Source organism: Ursus maritimus, unplaced genomic scaffold (genome assembly GCF_017311325.1).
Source record: "Ursus maritimus isolate PB19 unplaced genomic scaffold, ASM1731132v1 scaffold_3, whole genome shotgun sequence".
Classification (NCBI taxonomy): domain Eukaryota; kingdom Metazoa; phylum Chordata; class Mammalia; order Carnivora; family Ursidae; genus Ursus; species Ursus maritimus.
In genome coordinates, this window is record NW_024425563.1 from 77,489,846 (window position 1) to 77,510,172 (window position 20,327).

The 20,327-nt window shown below is 36.5% G+C and overlaps 1 protein-coding gene across 1 annotated transcript in view; it reads left to right on the forward strand.

The window, feature by feature from the left end:
* The window catches only part of SEMA3E (semaphorin 3E), a 251,646-nt gene that overhangs the window by 184,731 nt on the left and 46,588 nt on the right, over positions 1–20,327 (forward strand). The window contains exon 5 of the mRNA XM_008686187.2: positions 13,527–13,620. Within this exon, the coding sequence (XP_008684409.1) occupies positions 13,527–13,620 (94 nt within the window). The remainder of the gene's footprint in view (positions 1–13,526; positions 13,621–20,327) is intronic.

Below are 20,327 nucleotides of genomic sequence, written 5' to 3' on the forward strand. Positions count from 1 at the left end.
GGTCTCATACCCTGTTTCATCATCCCCTCCCCTTGAGGTGCTTGCTTCTACCCAATAGAATATGACTTGGTTCTTCCCAATAGAATATGACAAAGGTGATGTGATGTCTCTCCCGTGATTAGGTTGCATTGTATGAGAAAGGTGGAGGGAGTCTGCAGGTGTAATTAGTCCCTAATCAGTTTTCTTTAAGCCGGCAGTTGCTAAACCTTGTCAGTAGATGGCACTGAGAGACATTCCAGAAGGAAGAGGCTGTCTTTGGTTCTGGTATGGCTCCTTCCTTCACCAGATTCCTAGAGAGTACACTTTTTTCTTTATTGCCCAGACCCTGTGGTTTTCTAAGTGTGAGGTGTTCCATGGACACAAATTTCTGCAGCATCTGGCTGCCACTCTCAATCCCAGCAGACGCAGCAGGGGAGCCCAAGAGCACGTGGGGCTGCCCCCTAGCCAGTGCACATTGCTGCTTCCCCTGCTCCCTTTCCTCACCATGCACAGACTGTGGACCCACGGGGCTGGTCATCCAGGGAACCACCCAGTTCACACGTTACCAGCATGCTAGGTTCTGCAGAGGGAGGCCTCTCCAACAGGGCATCCACGTTCCCCTGATGCCCTGTGTACGCATGACTTTCTCCGTGGGCCCGAGGGTTGCTGCTCTTGTCTGGGGACAGCGAACCCCTTCAGACCTGGCAACAACACAAGCTACTCCTCCATCAAGTGGCAGGAAAGTCCTGCCTCACTTTCCCTAGTGAGGTGTGAATCCCCCCTCCCAGGGTTTCCCTCCCTCAGCCTTCCTTTCGTCATACTTGCTCTCTTGTCATCACTTAATTATTGTTTATATTAAACGTCCCCTGTTTAACACACTGTATCATTTTTTTGGTCACTTGATTGGATCCAGACTGATAGAAAAAATAACCTACTCCTTTTACCCACTTAGGAACCACATATTTTCTGATTTTCTATTGAAATTACTAAAAGGATTTTACCAAAGCACAAAACTTGCGTGAGTGTATGCTTCTAAGGAGGAGAGTGCTACCATATGGTGGAAAGTCCAAGGAGGGTTTATTAGCTCTGATACAGAACCAGATTGGAGGAAGGCACTTAGGGTCAAATAGTGCTACTTGACAGCACAGTGCCTCCTTATGGGAAGCAGAGAGGTTTTCTGGCAAACTCTCAGGGCCTTGCTGAGAACATCTGAAAGGGGGCTAGGTGAAACCCATTGCTTACATGTTGTAGAGACTGGCCTAACTGTACAGTTGTATGCAGAAAGCCTATAAAACAAAATAAATACACACAAACAAAGAACTGACCTGCAGGGTGGCAGCTTTCGCAAACACAGGAGGGGGAAAACACAAGTCAACAAACCTTGCACCCGTGCTGTTTTCCTTTCAGGACTTGCCACAGGACTCCCTCCCATTCCCTTCCCCTCAGGTGGCCAAATCACTGTTGAGATCCTATAACACTTATGTCAGCTAAATGTGTGAGTGTATAAAAGTAACAGGAGTCAAGAGGACCCTGAGAGAGTTAAATGGAGAATTGCTCACCTTGCTTCAAGGCATACCAGGCTCGTAGACGCCTCTTCAGTGATGTGTAGATAAGAATCCTTGAACCTTGGGGCTTATAGAAGATGTTCTGAGCCTAAAATATGGTAGAACTAGAGATAGAAAAGTACTTGTTGAAGGAATGGAGATAGAATTTAATATTTGACCTCCATGTAAACGCAACATAACATGGACTCTATGAAATAACATATCAAAGATGCTATAAAGACTGGATGGAAGTCTTAACACAGCTTCAACAGTGGTTCTCCAGATATTAGGATTATGAAGAATCATTATTTTCAGGCTTTATTTAGTTATAGTCTACATGTTCCTCCGTAATGATATGTTGATTCAACAGTAATGATATTTTTTCAGTCATTTATAGTCCTGCCTTCTCCTCTGTAAGAATTTAAAGAGCAGAGTCAAAAGCATTTTTTTCAGCAATTCCCCAGTCTCATTCCCTTTTCCAGACTAAACCACCACCCCCATTTTTAGTTGTGTCTTTCACACCTCTCTTTTTCTCTCTGGAAGTGCTTAACCCAAACAGAGAGAGAGAAAATGTGTGTGTGTGTGTGTGTGTGTGTGTGTGTGTGTGTGTGTGTGTAGGCGTGTGTGTAGGCTTAAAATCCCAGTCTCCTGTTTGCTGTGTAACTTGGGGCAAGTCACTCTTCCTCTCCATGCCTCAGTGTCCTCCTCCATGAACTAAGTTTATAATAGTATCCCATGTATAGGATTGTTGTGAGGATTGGATTAATATAAGTAAAACGCCTAGAACATTGCTTGACAAATAGTGAATGTCAGGGAGTCATCAGCTCTCATTGTTACTACCACCAGGAGCATCTCATTTCTTTAACTTTCCAGTGGCAATCATTACCCTCATGTATTGATTCACAAACTTGAATTCCTAGTATTTAACACATCCTTTGGTATCTCCAATGAAGTCTGTAGTATCTCCTGTCATGTAAAAAGTATCCAAATCAGTAAATCAGACACATTCCTAGGATGAGATTTACCATGTTTGTTTAAAAATCTATTCTTTCACTCTTTTCTGCTCTGCTCCTAGCCCAGTTAAGATACTATTCTTTTCTTTCTCACCCATGCTTAAAACCTCGGTGTTATGTTGTCAACCCAGCTTTCCCCCAAGTTGAGTCAGGAGCGATATGGTTTTTTTGTTTTTGTTTTTGTTTGTTTTTCTGTGTCTTTAAACTACCTTTGCAATTTACTCCTCTTTCTGTTCCTTCTGCCAGAGCTATTCTTACCCCTGACTGCTTCCACTAGTTTTCTTACAGTCTCACTGGCTCTTCAGTCTGGCTTTATCTCTGCTGTCAAATTAACTTCACGAAAGAATAAGTCTTTTCAGAACATTCACGATTTACCGTTGCACATGGAGTGAAGGCAGCCAGAGTGCCTCATCTCAGACAGCCCGTGTCCTTCACAGTCAGCCTCTAACCCACTTTCTGTCTTCTCTCCCTGCTGCTCATTAAACTTCCCCTGTGCGAGTCTGGGGACAGTCAGTCACAGCCACTCACTCCTTCCTTACCCATCCCTTCATCATGAAATGTTTGTTACTCCTTTCGGAATGTCTTCCTAAAGAAGAGTGGTTGAGAGGCTTTGGGATTCAATCTTCCTGTTCCTAGCTGTATGAATTTGGATACGCTTCTTTATATCTCTGAGCCTTAGAAACTTTATTTGTAAAATTGGGTAAAAATATCTGTCTCATAAGGTAGTAACAATGAACTAAACAAATAAGCAACGTTCTTGGAACAATATCTGAGACATCGAGAGTGTCCCTGATATAATCTTAACCGTTTTTGTTGTTGTTGTTTCCCTGAGAAAAACATTTCAGGGCATTACCACTCCTTGTTTCAGCCCAGACCGTTCTGCCCCCAGGACTACAATTAGGTTCCAAGTTGTTGTCATCATAGTGTGTCCCTCATTATAGGACTTTTCACACTGATGCACTCATTATAGTAATTATATTTCCCTATCTAGAGCCTGAAAGAAAGTTCCCGTCTTGTGATGTTCATTGAAGGATCACTGTCCATTCAAATACCTATCTTAAAGATCTGTAATAAACAATGAAGGAGAACATTTAGGTAAAGGTGTTTTGTATCTTAAGGACTCGGCAGGAATGAACAATGACCTTTGCAGCACCTAGCACAGTGCTGTGCAGAGTAATGAAGGGCACACTGAGAGACCACATTGAAGTGATGTCATAGCGTACGTTAGGGACTATGTGTATTCCCCATTCTGTCATCACTGACGATGTGATCCTGGTGAAACATGCTGGTTGTCTCTTTTAATTTGATTATATTTCTATTCTGTATCTACAGGCAGGAGCCTCCACAATAATCATGAAAAACAAGAAACATGCTAAGGATATGCTCGCCTCTCTTTTATGTTTGTGTAATAAGCTGATTTTTGTGGTTTGATAAAGGGATGGCTGAGATGCAGGAAGAAGGGTCCAAACATACACTCTCACGAGTAGGTCATGGAGCAGGTTTTCCCATTTAAGTACAGAGCAAATTGGGCTGTAGTCTGGGTGTCATAAAATCAGAAAGGGTTTAATGATTATTAACTTTGAAAATGATTTTGGAATACTCTTCTTTAACTATACAAGAATACCATAATGAAGAGACAATTCTGCATATGCATATGTCCTGTGTCCCTGAGAAAACACCAGGAATCCCTTAACCTAGACTCCAGTAACCATGAAAGTCTACCCATTAGCCCTATTTTCCAGAATTCCCTTTGTTGACACTGTTACCTCCAAGAGCTGTATGGGTCCAGCCAGGACTGAATGACAAATCAGCTGTTAGAGAAAGCGTCCCTTCCCTTGCAGCTGTCCTGTTCTTACTGTGCAGATGGTGAATTGATTTTTCCTTTACCAGCAATTCTTTTCTCTCTTCTCCACCCAGGACTGTGATCCTTTGTGATCATGTTTGACTCAGTCAGCAGTGGGAACACTCAGAAGATTGAAGAGTTTTCAAATGTGTCCAAGTGAAAGGGAACAGGGATTCTGAAATGAGGAATTGCTCAAAGGCTGGCTATAGACTAAAAATGGGCTATGACTTCCTCCCCATGAAAAGTAGATATTCATAGTTTTATAAAAAGCATCTTTGTCCTCAAAAAAGAATTTTGATTCTTGCTTTCATTGTGTGTGGTCAGAATAACAGTGAGAGTAGTCAGACCCGGAGAAGGTGGACATGAAACACAGTCCAGAAGAGAAATCCAGATCTTAAAGCTAACTTGAGTCAAGATGGATCTTTTCTTTCTGTATGTAAATGACCTGCATCCTTCAGTTAAATTTTTAAAAATATGCACGAAATTTTATTCATGACTGTTTCTAGCATTCTCCTATTTACAATTTTAATGTTAATACTAATTAACATTAACAGTAGAGTATTTAATGTTCATATTTCATATATCGTGTATGGATATATAAATCCTTTTATTAGGAATATTATATATACATATATATGAATTATCATATATGTACCATGTATTTTATCTAAGAAACAGATAGCAATTTAATTGCTCATTTATGCTGTACCAATTATTTTATTATACAGTGTATTGAGAATATCAGAAATTAAACCCTGCTTATACTGAACAAATATTTACTACCACTATTTTTTTTCTACTAGATTTGTCTTAACATATCTATGTAGGGTAGATGTTTATAAATGCTAAAAGAATAGCCATTTGCAGTTATATTCACTATCATTCTTGGCATTTCATTAAGCAGCTAAAATTATGAAATGTAGACCATGATGCCCATTCCTGCAAAACTCTATTTTCTTCAGCATTTTACACGTAGACCTGCTTTGAGTATTGTATAATTTATTGGTGTAAAGAGATTCCAGGTAAGCTACTTAGTAATTTATTACGGAATGGTGCTTCAGTTTCAGTATCAATTGTAAATTTAGCACCAGATTAACTGGATAGCCCAGGCAGGGGTTGACTTGACATATTGTGATAGATTTTCTCTCACACTGAATTTGACTTTTTCCAAAATCAAACACAGATGATCATAAGGTAAATGAATCAAATTACAACCAGTACTGTGATTATTAGAGGACTGGCTCTGCTGATTTTTCACATAATTAAAATACCAAATTTCTTAATCTCGGAACTAGATATTTAATTATAATGTGACATTTTCTAATGTGGCCTTATAGGATATGTCCAGCAAATACTTCAGCAGCCAGCTTTCTATTTCCTTGGGCTTATTTCAGTCTGTTGCAGTTATTCCCCTCGTTGATAAAGAGATTGTGTCATCTTTGCCCCGTAGGTACCTCTTCAAGCTGACATACCTCTTCTAAGTCTTTGTGATGTAACTCTGAGAGTTTTCATAGCTTCTTAGAATAAAAAGATACTCAAAGACCACTTTGTACTTGTATGAGCCCATACTATTTTTTAAATTTGTTTTCTGATCTTTATTGATTTGTGTGAGTTCATTATATAATAAGGAAAGAAGGAAGCTTGCTTTTTTGAGTGAAAAAATATTTGTTTTTTTCCATGTAAGTTTTTTTTCTCAAAATCACTAAGTTATTTATCAGTGTTTCTTTCACGTCTCCTAGATTCTGTCTTGTTTTAAAAGGCCTTTTCCACACTCAAGGTTACACACAAAATTTTTATGTCTTTTTCTATTCCTTGTATAATCCTCTTTCTTATGTTTAAATTGTTGATCAATCTGGAATTTGGCTACAGGGCTATGGGACATGAGGTAGTAATCAAACTTTATTTTTTTCCATATGGCACTCCAGTTGTCCAAACACCATTTATTGAATAATCCATCATTTATCCACAGTTCTTTGAAATACTACCTATATTAATGTGCATTCTTACACTTACGGCTTCTCATAATAGAGGGTAAGGTTTTAAAGTTAACTGCAAAACAACAAAAACAAAATAATATGGAATGAAATCAGCATTATGCACCATTGCATTTGATATAAAATATCTGGTTGCAAACCCTGGGATTTGTAACAGGTCAGTTTTCTTTTCCTATATGGCTATGTCACATTTAAATTTTCTAATTCTTGAATTTTTTAGTATTAATTCCTCCTTCTCATTCTCACAACAGTCATAGGAGGGAGCAACGCAGAAATATTATTTCTTCTTTTTTACAGGTGTTGAAATTGAGTTTGAAAGGTTATGGGACTTGAGCCATAGATCAAATCAGAGGCTTTCTTATCTCCACTTTGGATTAGCTCTCTTTGTAAAAACGTTTTGACTCTTATTTCAATTCTTATTCCTATTCCTGTTTTCATTCTCTCCTTCTTAGTTTATTAAATAATATCAGAGACTTTATTTCTGCCACTGAAGTATAGTTAATGTATTGTTTCATGAAAAAATCAACTAGCATATTAGTTGTTGTCATCTGTTCATTTTGGCTTTGCTATTTGTGAAATTTACAATTAGAAGAGATGCTTTGCTTAATTTTTATGGGGACTCAAAGGAGTAGCATGCATTATGTTTCCTAAATTCAGTATTGATAGCTTGGAATGTAGTAGGCTTCTTAAATCTTTGTTGAATTTACCTGTCTATACATATTCACAATGCAATGGAAATAATGTTACAAGCGATATGGAGCACAGCCTATGGGAGAAGTTGCACTTGGAAAAGTCTCCCAGAATTCAGCAAAGTCATTTTTCAACATCATTTCCTCATTACGTAGGGGTTTCTGCTGTAGAGAAAAGGAAGAATTGAATTTGCCTTTCCCAAAGGGAAAGTATAATGTAATAGCAGTGGGTATTATCAGGCATATAACTTTTAAAGAAAGTCATCCAGCTTGTGCTGCTGGAGTTTTGACTGGGTGGTGGGAGTCAGGAGGGAGAAAGCCTAAGACGGAAGTGTGAAGATCCTGAGCCGCCATTCTGGAGATGAGACTTTATAGCAGTGAGAAAGCACCAGAGAGAGTAACACGATTATATTTGAGAGGGTGGTGAGGAAGAGGTAGGCAGCGAGGACGATGCTGTTTTCTAATAAAAGCAGGCTTCGGGACAACATAATAATTAAAGTTTGAATAGTATTTGTTTCCAGTACTCTTGGTACGCCAGGCATACGTTTCTGGTAGACAGAGCTAATAGTGTGGAATTTAAGAGACTATTGGCATAAGATGAGGGTGAAGAGAATGGAACCGTGAAGTAATAATTAAAGGAAACACAAAAATGGGGGAAAGATTATTTTGCCCACAAATACCAGTTTAAGCAAATATTCATTTACAAATTCAGCATAAGACAATTGAGTTAGAATTTTACTGTAGATGTATTATATATGGTTTAAAAAAATGTTCAGTAGCATCTGCAAGCTATTCCAATAATGTTAAAGGAAATAAAACATTTGAACATGTAATTTAATGAATAGATAAATAATGATAAATATTTTCTTGTTTAAAAATCTTAATGTGCATTTTCAGACCTTGCCTATATCTTACTTACCTCATAAAATACACTCAGCCATGCCCAGCAGCACAAACACATATACCCCTCTCCATCTTCAACAGTAAGTAGGATGGATAATATTGTATGTAAAATGAACATGGAACCAGAAGTTAGAAGACACTCTTTGAGACTTGGCTAAGCCTCGCCCTGCCTGATTTCTCATCTATAAAAGGAAAATAATATTTGTGAACTGTATTGTTGACCCTGTTTTACCTCATAGGCTTATTTGGTACGGTGAAACAATATATGCAAGAGTAGTTCCTACATTTTAAAGAATTAAACAAATATGACATTATTTTTTAGAGATTAAAAATGTAAAAAAATTAAAATGCAAAACTATTAGTGTCAAAATGTTTACTTAAAATTCCGCTTCCATTTTGTATTTTTTCTGCTAGCTTATTCATTGGGAAATATTTCAAATATTATTTAATACATGTTTTTATTGATTGGCAGAAGAAAAGAAAAAATTGTATAGTGAGTCACTTTCAAAATTAATTTACTGCAGGTTATTAGCTATTATGTGAAGAACTAAAGAGCATAATACGGTTATTTATCCTAGAAATTTACTTATCAAAATGTATCTTTATTATTCATTGTTGACAGGTACATGTTTACATGCCTTGCATATTTTATGACTTTTTCTCTAACCATTAGAAGTAGTTAATAAAATAGGGGATTATTTGTTTTGTCCTGTAGTATTTGTAACGGTCTAGTTTTTTTCTGCCATCTTTCAGAATTTACCATTGACGTTAGCGCAAAAATAGTTCACCACACTGACTTATTAATGGGAAACTGTCATTTCATTTAATTGGCATCCCATTTAACACCTGATATGCAATAACTCACACCTATTGAAAATAGCTTACAGCAGTCTTGCTGGGTTCCAAGCGCTCCCCTCAAGGCCTGAAGGGGAAAAATTCTCCTGGAAAGACTTAACCATTTATTCTTTAAACTTTTTTTTTTTTTTTTTTTTTTTTTTTTTTCTGAAGAGCACACGCATCTGCCCACATTTGCAAACTGCATGTCCTGCTTTCTCTCAAGCACGGGGGAACTTACTGAAAAACTTCTTCATATCACCCTGAAACAAAAAGAGTAGCCCACACTGCTAATGCTGGTGATGTCTTATAAATTTAAGCCACATTACTCAGACAGAAATTCCAGCTGTTAAAACACAGATAATGGAAAGCCAGTGTACGTACTGACCAACATTCTCAATAAGGTTAAACACCAACATTACATATTACTTGAACCATAAGCACAATTGCTTTGGGGTCATTGACAATGTCATCGTGCCTCCAGTTTTCTGGTTGGTTTGGTGGCTGAATTCCACTTCATGGAAGAAAATTACATTACTCGCTTTTTAGTATTTTATTGGATTGTGCACTAAGTTAAACACTGCAGTTAACAGCACAATGAACTCTCAATGTGAGAACCTTCATTCTTTAATTTATAGTTAATTTTGAAGTCACCTTGATCTATGCAAAACAAAGCAATAGATGTTTGGAATTGGCCTGTTTTCCGTTACCAGTATTATCCAGTCTAGGATAATTTTTTCCTTTTTATCTCTTCTCAACAATTTCCACATCTCTGCTGTATGAAGTTGCAAAAATAATATATTGAGTCCTGAGGAATTAAGATGAATGGAACCAATGTGTCTTTCTTGTACATGTAGCTTAACAAGGTAAAGAAAGCCTCCACTCTAAAATCAGGAAATGAAAGATCAGGTAAATTATTAAAAACTGCTGTCAAGTTAGTTGTCAGATAAGAATTCAGGACTCAGTCTTGACTCTCAGCTCAATATTGAAGTTTCATGACCATACACCACAGTGTCAAAAGAATACCTTATACTCATTAAAAAAAAAAAAATCGGTCATGTGGAGAAACACTATATATCTCCATGTCACACCTCCACATTACTTCAGATTACATATTATCACCAATGAGGTCATTGGGGATTAAAAGAAACACCACTATCATTCTTCAGTATTTGATTTTGTTTTTAATAAATGCCATGTAGTAAAATATTTTATCTTCATTAAATAGCTCGAGAAATTAAGAACATATCTATTCTTCCTTTAGTTGCTTTAACAATGTAATAGTTTTACTAAAGCCAATGGCGATCAAAATGTAGAGAAACAATAGGGCCGTGATGTTGCTTTATGAGCAGCCCTCAGAAGGCAGGCACAATTTGTATATTTGTCTAGTTTCAAATCAGCTCACCTGTCTACAGCAGTCTGTGAGTTCTTTTAGATACAAAAGTAAATAAGCAAAGACAAAAAGAAAAAATTGTTTCTAGAAAGATAATGTTTTTTCAAACATCACAAACAGTTGTGCATTTAATATGTACCAGGTATTTTATCTGATAGAGGGGATCGGAGATAAACATCACATGGGCAGTTTCCTCAAGAATACCCTACAAACTAGTAGGAAGGAGAGTCAAACAGGCAATTATAACGCAGAAAAGTGAATGATATGAAAGAGGGATTCATATGATGTTTGATAGGACACGAAAAGGGAAAGGAGATTCTAGGTCAGATCAGGATTCCTGAGGGTGCTAGAGTCTCTGCTGAATTTGTAATATATGGGTATTACCATCCAAGGCACACTGATGAGCCAAAGTAAGAGATCTTCGGAAACCTGCCCGTAGTTCATAATGGCCAGCATCCAGACTGCGAGAGCAGTTACAGAACTTTCAAGGGTTCAAAGCTCCTCTTCATTATTTTGTTGTAAATATTGTAGTCTTCAAATACACATCCCAGTAGTTGTCAAATTTAAGAAATATCCCACTCTACAATCCAAGTGGTCATTATCTTTTATTTGTGTCTTATTTGAATCCTGGAGTATTATTAACCAAGTGCTATGTATGGATGAAATGAATATATCCTCTGAAGATGGGGAACTTCTCTTTGTGCATAAAGATAATGCTGCTTCTCTAAAGCAAGGGTGTTCCAGTAGTTTCTTCTTTTTATTCAGTAGTGGGCTACACAATTAGAAACTGAAGAACACATGCATTTTTAAAATTAAAATGCTACATCTGTCCTTTATTCCTTTATTCAAAAATACACATTTTTAATAGTGATGTAAAGAGCAGCCAGAAAGTTTAACTCTTTTATTATTTTAAAATGACTATATGTCCAGGTAGCTTTAGCCATTAATCAAATAGATATTTGAAGTCTTCTGCGTTAAAGTGGAAGGATTCAGTCAAGACACATCTGAGTTTGGACAGGAGGCATATCTTTGAGAATACTTGAGTATCCAGCACTCATTTGCTCGCAGGTTTAAATATGAGGTTTGGTAAGAAAGGATGTCCTTTTACAGACTCAGCTAGATTTACATACTGCGCAGAATCCAGCCTCATTCATAACTAAAAATTCCATCTGATTCTGGATTCCACTTAATTGTTTTCAAAATGTTAGGGTCATCGGTGTCTTTTTGAATATAGGATTCTGTTGATTCAATCAACTTCTCTTGAAAGTTGAAGACGCTGATATGTCAGATAATTGATACCTCAGACCTGTGCTGAAATTCACCAATCAGCAACAGCCTCAGGAGCCTAGTTTCTGACTTACACTTAAGAAAACCTGTGACTTTCCTAAGAAATTGTGACTTCATTCTCTTCATCTAACTACAGGCCTTTGAAGTCTGAGATTCTCTTGATCTTAGAATTCTTAGTTTGCATTTTCTTTGGTTCATCTACTTGACAGTTTAAACTTAATGTGTTGCATTGGCTTGAGTAAATAAGCAACGTACTTGTGTTTCGCTTGCAGTTTGAATTTCAGTGTTGAAAATGTCTAATTTTATCCGTTAGGTAAATCACCGTCATCTGTCATTAGTGATAAAAAGTTGAGTATCAGAATTTTGCAGTTGTAGAAAGTCTGGATTTAAGAGAGCAGTTCAGTGTATCTCTTTAACAGCTTTCTGTGACCAAATATTTGGACATTTGGCTATATTAGAACAAATATAAAATGTACGTCCTACCTGCTTTTTTCAAGTCATCTATAAAGTGGTGGTGACTAACGGGTCAAACAAGTATTACATTCACACACTTGGTCACTTTCTCCTTCACATAATCTGTGGGTCAGTTTTCCAAATTGAGATGCAGCCCCTTCGGCACAAGTGTTAGCTGGGCAGACCAATAATTCTGTCTCATTTGAACAAACTTTTTTTTCTCATATCATTGCAAATTTGTCCTCTCTGAGGACCAAACACAAAAATGTCTCCAATTATTTATGGGTATTTTTGCTCTCTACTGAATTGGGTAAAGTGTATAAATAGGAAAAAAAAAATTAGGGGCTTAAAAAAAGTTTCGTGGTTTTTAGCCACATCTTGGTGAGGAGCCCCCATTTGTGGCCTAGGCTGTGGTTCAATTTCAAGGATAAGAGTGCAGGGTTATAGGGACCAGGTTAACTCTGCATTTACCGGAAAGGTTTTGGACTAGCAGGATCAGAATGGTGATTTGAGAATATCAGAGAGAATATCAAGTTAGAATGGCAAGGTAAGGACAGAACAGAGAACGAGGAGTAAGGAGGGTGGGTGGAGATGTCAAATCCGGTTTGAGAAAAGTGGCTGTATCTCGCAGAGGTTACTCAGGACTTCAGGATTGTTTTTAGGTTCGTGGTTCACAGATGGGCAGGGCTATCGATAGATAGATACCACTGGGCAGTATGAGCAACATTCTATTGCAGAATAGTTGTTTTTTTTCCTACAGAATTTTTGGTATTGATTCTTATTGTCACTTTTCCAAACTACATTCTTTTACCCAAACCATTTATAGCACACTTAATGAATAATAATTACAAAAATATATTAATGAGAATTTTGAAATCTGAGAATACTCAGAGAAATTTTCTGTGGTTATGCACTTGGAATAAGAACCAATGAAGTAGTAGTTTTTCATAGAAATACTTTCAAGTTCTTGTTTATGTGACACGAGTCTGAAATATTGCTCATAATGTGACATTAATTTCTACATCTATATTCCAGTAACTGTTTATGCAGCCATCATGCTGTAAATTATTAAAATTAAATATCTATACCAAGAATATGTGATGAAGAATAAAAATGATAGGAAATAAATAATCCAAATTGATAGAAAATTTTATCAGTTTCTTTTGTAGACCCTTCAAAAAGATCACTAGCGGCCTTTGTGGAATAGCAGCCCGTTTCCGTATTTATCATTGAACCTCCCTTTTGGTAACCTTTTTTTAGCACGTTTTCATTCCTTTGGAATATTTACCGGACACCTCTTAGAATAACTAATACTACTGCTCATTTGCTAAAAACTGCTAATAACATCTTTCATTTCATCACCTGCATACTTTTTGGGAGGAGTGAGAAAACCATATGGGCCTGAGAAACCATATATTTATTTACAAAACTCTGTTTGGTCCTAAACAACTTGATGGTACTCACTGATGCCCTGTTTACAATACCTGTTTCACACAAGGCCAGGTTTTTATATGTTTTAACTGAGCAATTAGATTCTTATTAAGATCGGCAAATACATAATGACTTTTCTGGTGTTTTTGTTTTGTTTTTCAAGGATCCCCTGTTTCATCTGGAACCGCACAGGTCTGAAAGAGGAAGGGGCAGATGTCCTTTTGATCCCAGCTCCTCCTTCGTCTCTACCTTAGTGGGTAATTATTGTTGCCACAGACATCAGTTGGTCATCAGATTGATTTGGAAACTTTAGTTAGGTTCTTTCGGTGTTCCTTTATATGTGTGGATGAGTCACAGTTATTCATTGGTGCTGAGAGCAGTGGCATTAGATTCAAGCCATGCTAAATTGAACCAATTTGACGCTAAGATAAGTGCAGCTACTATGAAGTATGTGTCTCATTCTGAAAATACTAATTGTTACTTAATATCTGATATAGAACATCTTGTATTATGCCATTTATTGTTCAAAATATGCAATTTGAGGAATACTTTATAAAAACCTGGCCAGAGAAAGTGAGCTATTGTAACATGTGTTACTTCTTTTAGTTTTAATTATTCTGTGACTTTAGGGAAACTTTTCATATTCTCTTCTTGGTGCTTTCTCTGTACCAGTAGAATTCATCAGAAAGTCATCACAATTGAGAACTTTAAAGTTATTTATCTAAACTCATGTTAATCTAGAATGTTAACTGTAGAGGTTGACCAGTTCAAACTTCCACTAAATGTCCACATTGAAATAATAGAATAAGGTGGCATGTCTCATCTAGATTTCCGTGTGATTCCATTTAATTAGAGAAGGTACCTGAGTACCTCACTTAAGACACAATGAAATTATTTATCTTTCTCGTTTATATTCTCAGGGTTTAAAAATGGCACACTTGGCAAAGTACTCCAGTATTGTGGTGGTACTAATGGATGAGTTCCCAAGTATAAAGTTGAGGAGCTCTCCCCGACAGCTAACTAGGTGCTTTGAGGAATCATTCTTTTCTCTGAGGGTTGCGAGGTTATGATACAAGTATGGTACAGATGTACGGATTTCTGTTATTACATTTGTAACACTCAGCGTTATAGGCTAATAGTAGATCATCCTGTTGGCAGAAAATGGGAAGTGTAAAAAACGTGGGGACTTCCTATCCTAAATAAAGGGTTACACTTAAAACTCCCCACCGATGAGTAATCAGAATACCATATGCTTGATTTTGAGTTGATACAGGTATTCCTGTGTATTCTAGAAACTAATAGTCCCTGAACTTGTCCACACAGTTGATTTTGATGGGCCTTGCATCCCACTTTCTGCACTTCCCCATCCCAGTCATGGTACCTAAGTCCATGTAGGTAAAGCTTCTTCTTATATATAGCAGACCCTTGAACAACACAGGTTTGAACTTGATGGGTCCGGGTATATGCAATTCTTTTTTTTATAAATACAGTGCAGTACTGTAAATGTATCTTCTCTTCCTTATGATTTTCTAAAACATTTTCTTTTCTGTAGCTTACTTTAAGAATACAGTAGATAAGGCGAAAGATTTATGCGATCTGAAGAGAAACCAGAGTATGAAACATGAGAGACTATGGACTATGAGAAACAAACTGAGGGCTACAGAGGGGAGGGGGGTGGGGGAATGGGATAGACCGGTGATGGGTAGTAAGGAGGGCACATATTGCATGGTGCACTGGGTGTTATACACAACTAATGAATCATCGAGCCTTACATCGAAAACCGGGGATGTACTGTATGGTGACTAACATAATATAATAAAAAATCATTATAAATAAATAAATTAATTAATTAATTAATTAATTAAAAAATCAGAGAATATACAAAAAAAAAGAATACAGTAGATAATACATATAATATACAAGCTATGCGTTAATCAATTGTTACGTTATCCATAAGGCTTCTGGTCAATTAGTAGTTAAGTGTTTGGAGAGTCACCAGTTTTATGCAAATTTTCAACTGCAAGGTCAGTGCTCCCAATTTCCATGTCGTTCAGGGGTCAGCTGTGTATCTGTAGAGCATAGATCTTCTGTTAGCTTTAATTAATGGGGAAAGATTGATTTGCTTCAGCCCCGTAATTTGAAAAGGCTCTAAAATGAGATTTCACACAGGAAGTAATTAAGTTCTTCCGGAGCTTGCATCAAGAGATGTAATATTCTTAAAGAGTATAATATTGTAAAGAAAAATAGTATTTTAAGATAGCTAGCGTTCCTCTGCTAACCTGTGTGTGTGTGTGTGTGTGTGTGTGTGTGTGTGTGTTATGAACAGAATATGAGAAAGGGAGACTTTAAATATGAAAATAAGATTGCCTAAGTTTAAACTTCAGTAGAAATCAAAATCTTAGGAGGGACCCTTGGAATGAATGCCAGATCCATAAATGTTAGAAATGGCAGTGTATGCATTAAAATACATGCATTTGACAGACACTTTTTTCTAATGCTTTTAGTGCTTTTTTGGGGTAACTTCATAAATTTAAAATTTGAATATGTTTGGAAGAGATTTTCTTATCATTTCTTTTACCGTACATCTTGCACAGAATAGGCCTCCTATAAATACTCATTGAATGGACTCAATATTCCTAAATAAGCAAAAAACAAATTTTGGGATATTATTCATAAGAACATTATAAGTGATATTGAAAGTGGAAAATTACAGACTAAACACTACTTCTGTAGTGAAATCCTAAGATTAGCACACCATTTAATTTTAACATTTCATTTAAATGGTTTAAACAATTCTTTAGTCACCCTGCCACTCACCACTAAGCCTCCCTGGAGCTTATTTATGCATGAAACCAGGAACTTAAACCTGAATTTTTTAAGAGGGGAAATATTACTGGAGGGACATTTCCAAGTGAGTTTCATTGAACTTCCAAATCAAATTACACTGTGCTGAAATGTGACGTGCTTGCCATCTGGGTGGCTGTTTTGCGTATTCAGAAGAGAAATCAAATCATAAGAGCCCTCCAAACTAAACACGAACGTTGTAGGAATAATCCCTCCAAAAAGAAGAAGTAAAAATAAAATTCTTCACATTTATCCACTAGCTTTCATCCCAAAGTACCTTTGAAAGATCATTCGCTCACTGTAGATACGCAGCCGCCGCCGAGACGGAAACCTGATAACCTATGTGAGCCAGCAACTCTGAGAGAGGGGAAGTAGGAATAATTCACCCAGTTGAAAAAACAGCAGGAATTTGGGCTGGAAAAACGGAGCTACCTGAGTTGAATTTGGCAAGGTCGGTGTAGCTTACTCTGACAGGGAAAGAATTCGGTAATGTAGTATTTTATGGCCACACATGTTCTCGGCTGAGGGGTTAAGACAAGACTTCAGCGAAAGGCTGACCATCTTGAGACCACGATCCTTCTTTGTTTCTTTGTTAATTGTGGGTCACGCTTACTGTTGAGTGTCTGTTGACCCTAAGATGTGCTTTCATGATAAGAAACTCAAATTTGTTACAATATATGTCATAAAGCTAACAAGGCCCCCAAGGGGTAAAAAAATGTGCTGGCAAATCTAAGAACATCTTATCATTTCTTAACTTTACATACAGTCTTCATTTCAGTTAACTTAAATTCAGTTGGCTGAAGATCAGGTGAACTAAAAAGCTTACCAAGAAACTGAATAAAGAAAGATGATTTGCTGGGTAAAAGACAAGTTAATGAACATGTTTTAATTAAATTTATCATTTAATTTAGAAACGGAATGTTAGTATCTTGCAGTGATTCCATGTGAAACAAGACTTAAGGAGTAAAACAACCTCCTTGTTTAGCTGTGTTCTGAATGTTCACAAATCAGTCGAAATGAAATCATACATTAATTAGAGTTGCTCTCCAAATGCCACTTGATATTAACATAATTTATCTTGGTGGCATATAAATTCATATCACAGGTGCAATATTTCTACATGTTTAGCCACATTTTCCCCTGCTGTGATTACTAATTTTCTATTAAGAATGGTCTTAAGGAAGTGTCTGAAGAATATAAGACATTAAAACCTGGTTTTAAAAACACCTTGTTGAAACAATGAAGTGTTTAGTAAAATAAATTGATGTATTAACTTGCCTATACCTTTTATTTCATCTGAAGATAGTATTATATTGCTACCAAATTATTGGGTTTGGTGACTAGCCAAATAAAAATTCAGGAAATACAGGGGCGCCTGGGTGGCACAGCAGTTAAGCATCTGCCTTTGGCTCAGGGTGTGATCCCGATGTTATGGGATCGAGCCCCACATCAGGCTCCTCCGCCATGAGCCTGCTTCTTCCTCTCCCACTCCCCCTGCTTGTGTTCCCTCTCTCTCTGGCTGTCTCTATCTCTGTCAAATAAATAAATAAAATCTTTTTTAAAAAATTCAGGAAATACAAATATATATATTTAAGAGAAGGGGAGAAGGGGTGATGAGCAGAGGGAGAAAGAGAATCTCAAGCAGACTCCATGCCCAGTGGAGAGCCCAAAATAGGGCTCCATCTCAGGACCCTACATCATGACCTGAGCTGAAATCAAGAGTCGGACACTTAACTGAACAAGCCACCCAGGCATCCCAGGAAATATTTTCTTAAGTCATATATCATTTTGGCCAGGAAGGAAAATACTGGCTGACTCCTTTTCATCAGCTCTGTTGGATATAATATTGCAATATTCTTAATAAGTTTATAACACCTTCAGTAACTGCAGGATTTTCCTTACACTTTGCCCTCTCAATTCTATTGCCATTTTTTATTGCCATTTTTTTAACATTTCATTCTGTGCCAGATTTGTAGTTCCAGGTGTAATTTCATATTTACCGTACCTGACCTGACTATGCTACGCTAACATGCATGTTACTAGCATTTGGGGGAAAACCACTCTAATTTGTCATGTACTTTTTCTTTGTTTTCAAAGCGTTAGCTTTGTTGTTAGGATATTTTTTCGATGACTTCTCAAGTTAAAGACTTATTAAATTTTATTTTAGCAAATAACCATGAATAAGATATTTTAGGCACTGAAATTTTCTTCCTGCACTCTTTTTGGTCCTATGTTACCCTTTTTAGCAAATAAAATTACAAAAGTTTACAGCTGCTGAAATTTTCTTGTACTTTTATTCATAATAATGAGACCTTTGTGAATATATCTCCTCATTATATATTCTGTAAATTGAAGGTCAGTGTTGACTGAGTGAAAGGGAGTTGGAAAAATACAGAGGAAATTTAAGTGATTATTTCAAGCTATTAATAGCATTAATTTTTTAAAATAAATGTTCCTTTTAAATTAATTATATCAAGGACAGAGTTATGAATGAATAGTTCTGGCACAAAATATGACCTAATAAATATTAGAAAAATAAATGAAAAATCAAAAGAAGATAAAATGTATGTCTTTATAATTGCAACCTCTATAAACGTTAACAAATGAAGTATATTGCCTTATTTCTTGAATTCACCCCAATTATACAGAAGTTTAGACTTAAAGTCATTCCTTTGCCATGTTCCTGTCCCTAAAGAATGTCTATAATTCCTTACCCAACTCTGTTGCTCTCTCACATTTGGCAAAATGCCAATTATCCACATGCTCGTTGTTGCTTCTGGCTATAACTACTAGTTTCTATGGGCCTCTTTGAATATTTTGCTTATGGATTCCTCAAAACAAACAAAAGTTATTATAAGGATAGAAGAAAAAAAAGTCCAAACAACAGCTATATAACTAATACAAGGATGTATTCTGCCTGGTTACTTTCATCATCTTAAGCAGAGTGGGAGTGTGGACTGAGCTGTGGATGTTGGAATATGTGGATCATTCTTTTCCATCCTCATCCTCTCGTGTGTATCTTGTTTCTATATGCAATGATGCCTGCTGTAGTCATTCTACAAAATAATGCATCTGATATTAGAATGATTTTCTAACAAAATTATACAGCTGTTATAAATTGAAGCAGTTACATCAGTCTTTAGCCATGTGCTGTCCATGAGGCAAATATAGTTCACATTATTTAGATGTGTAGATATTTATAACACAAATAGGAGAAATGCTTGAGTAAAACTTAAGAAGATAAAAAGCATGGAAAACTGAATTTTGTCTTACCAAACAGTTAAAATCTGTATTTCCAACTAAAAACTCAAATTGATTAGTAAGTATACAGTCCATGAACAAAGCTGTTGATAAGTTTCATAAAACATGAAGGCAGTGCAGTATGTTTAAAACTTCAGAGTTCTATAAAAAAGGAATTATGTAGAAAACTATTGTAATGACATATTTTAACTTAGAATTATTTACAGTGGGTTTGTTTTTATATTGCCAAGAGTCAAATGATTCTTAACTTTCTTCCATATAAGCAGTTTAGTGGCTGAAACCATTAGGGACAAATACTGGAAGAAAAGAGTCCTTGTGTTCCTGAATTAAAATTATTAAATATAGGCTTTTTAAGGAACAAAAATTCAGGGATCTCTGTTATTCATATAAATGCCTGATAGTTTTTTCTTTCTTTTAGTATTTTTTCCTGAAGCATTTTTGAAAAATCAGAATCTTGTCCTGAGTTTTTATTGCATTTCATAGCTTATTAAATATAAAAACCTACATTGAGAAATTAATTCATTGTGCTCTTCATGAATTCGACAAACGCTTATTGAGCATTTTCTGTGTTCCAGACACTGTGCAAGATATTGGGGAACAGAGTATATAAGACACATCAAGAGGCCTGTTCTAGTGAGGCATAATGTCAAACATATAAGCAGTTGGTTAATATAGTAGGGTGAGCAATATGATAGAAATAGGCAGGGGGGCTATGGTTAACTAGGAATCATTACAGTAACAAAAGTTTAGTCAAGGAAGACTTCAGAGAGGAAGTGGTCAATAGCCAGGTACATGGGAGGTGACGCAGGAAAGGAGATGCAGAATTCAGGCAAAACGTTTCCAGGCAGAGAGAACATAA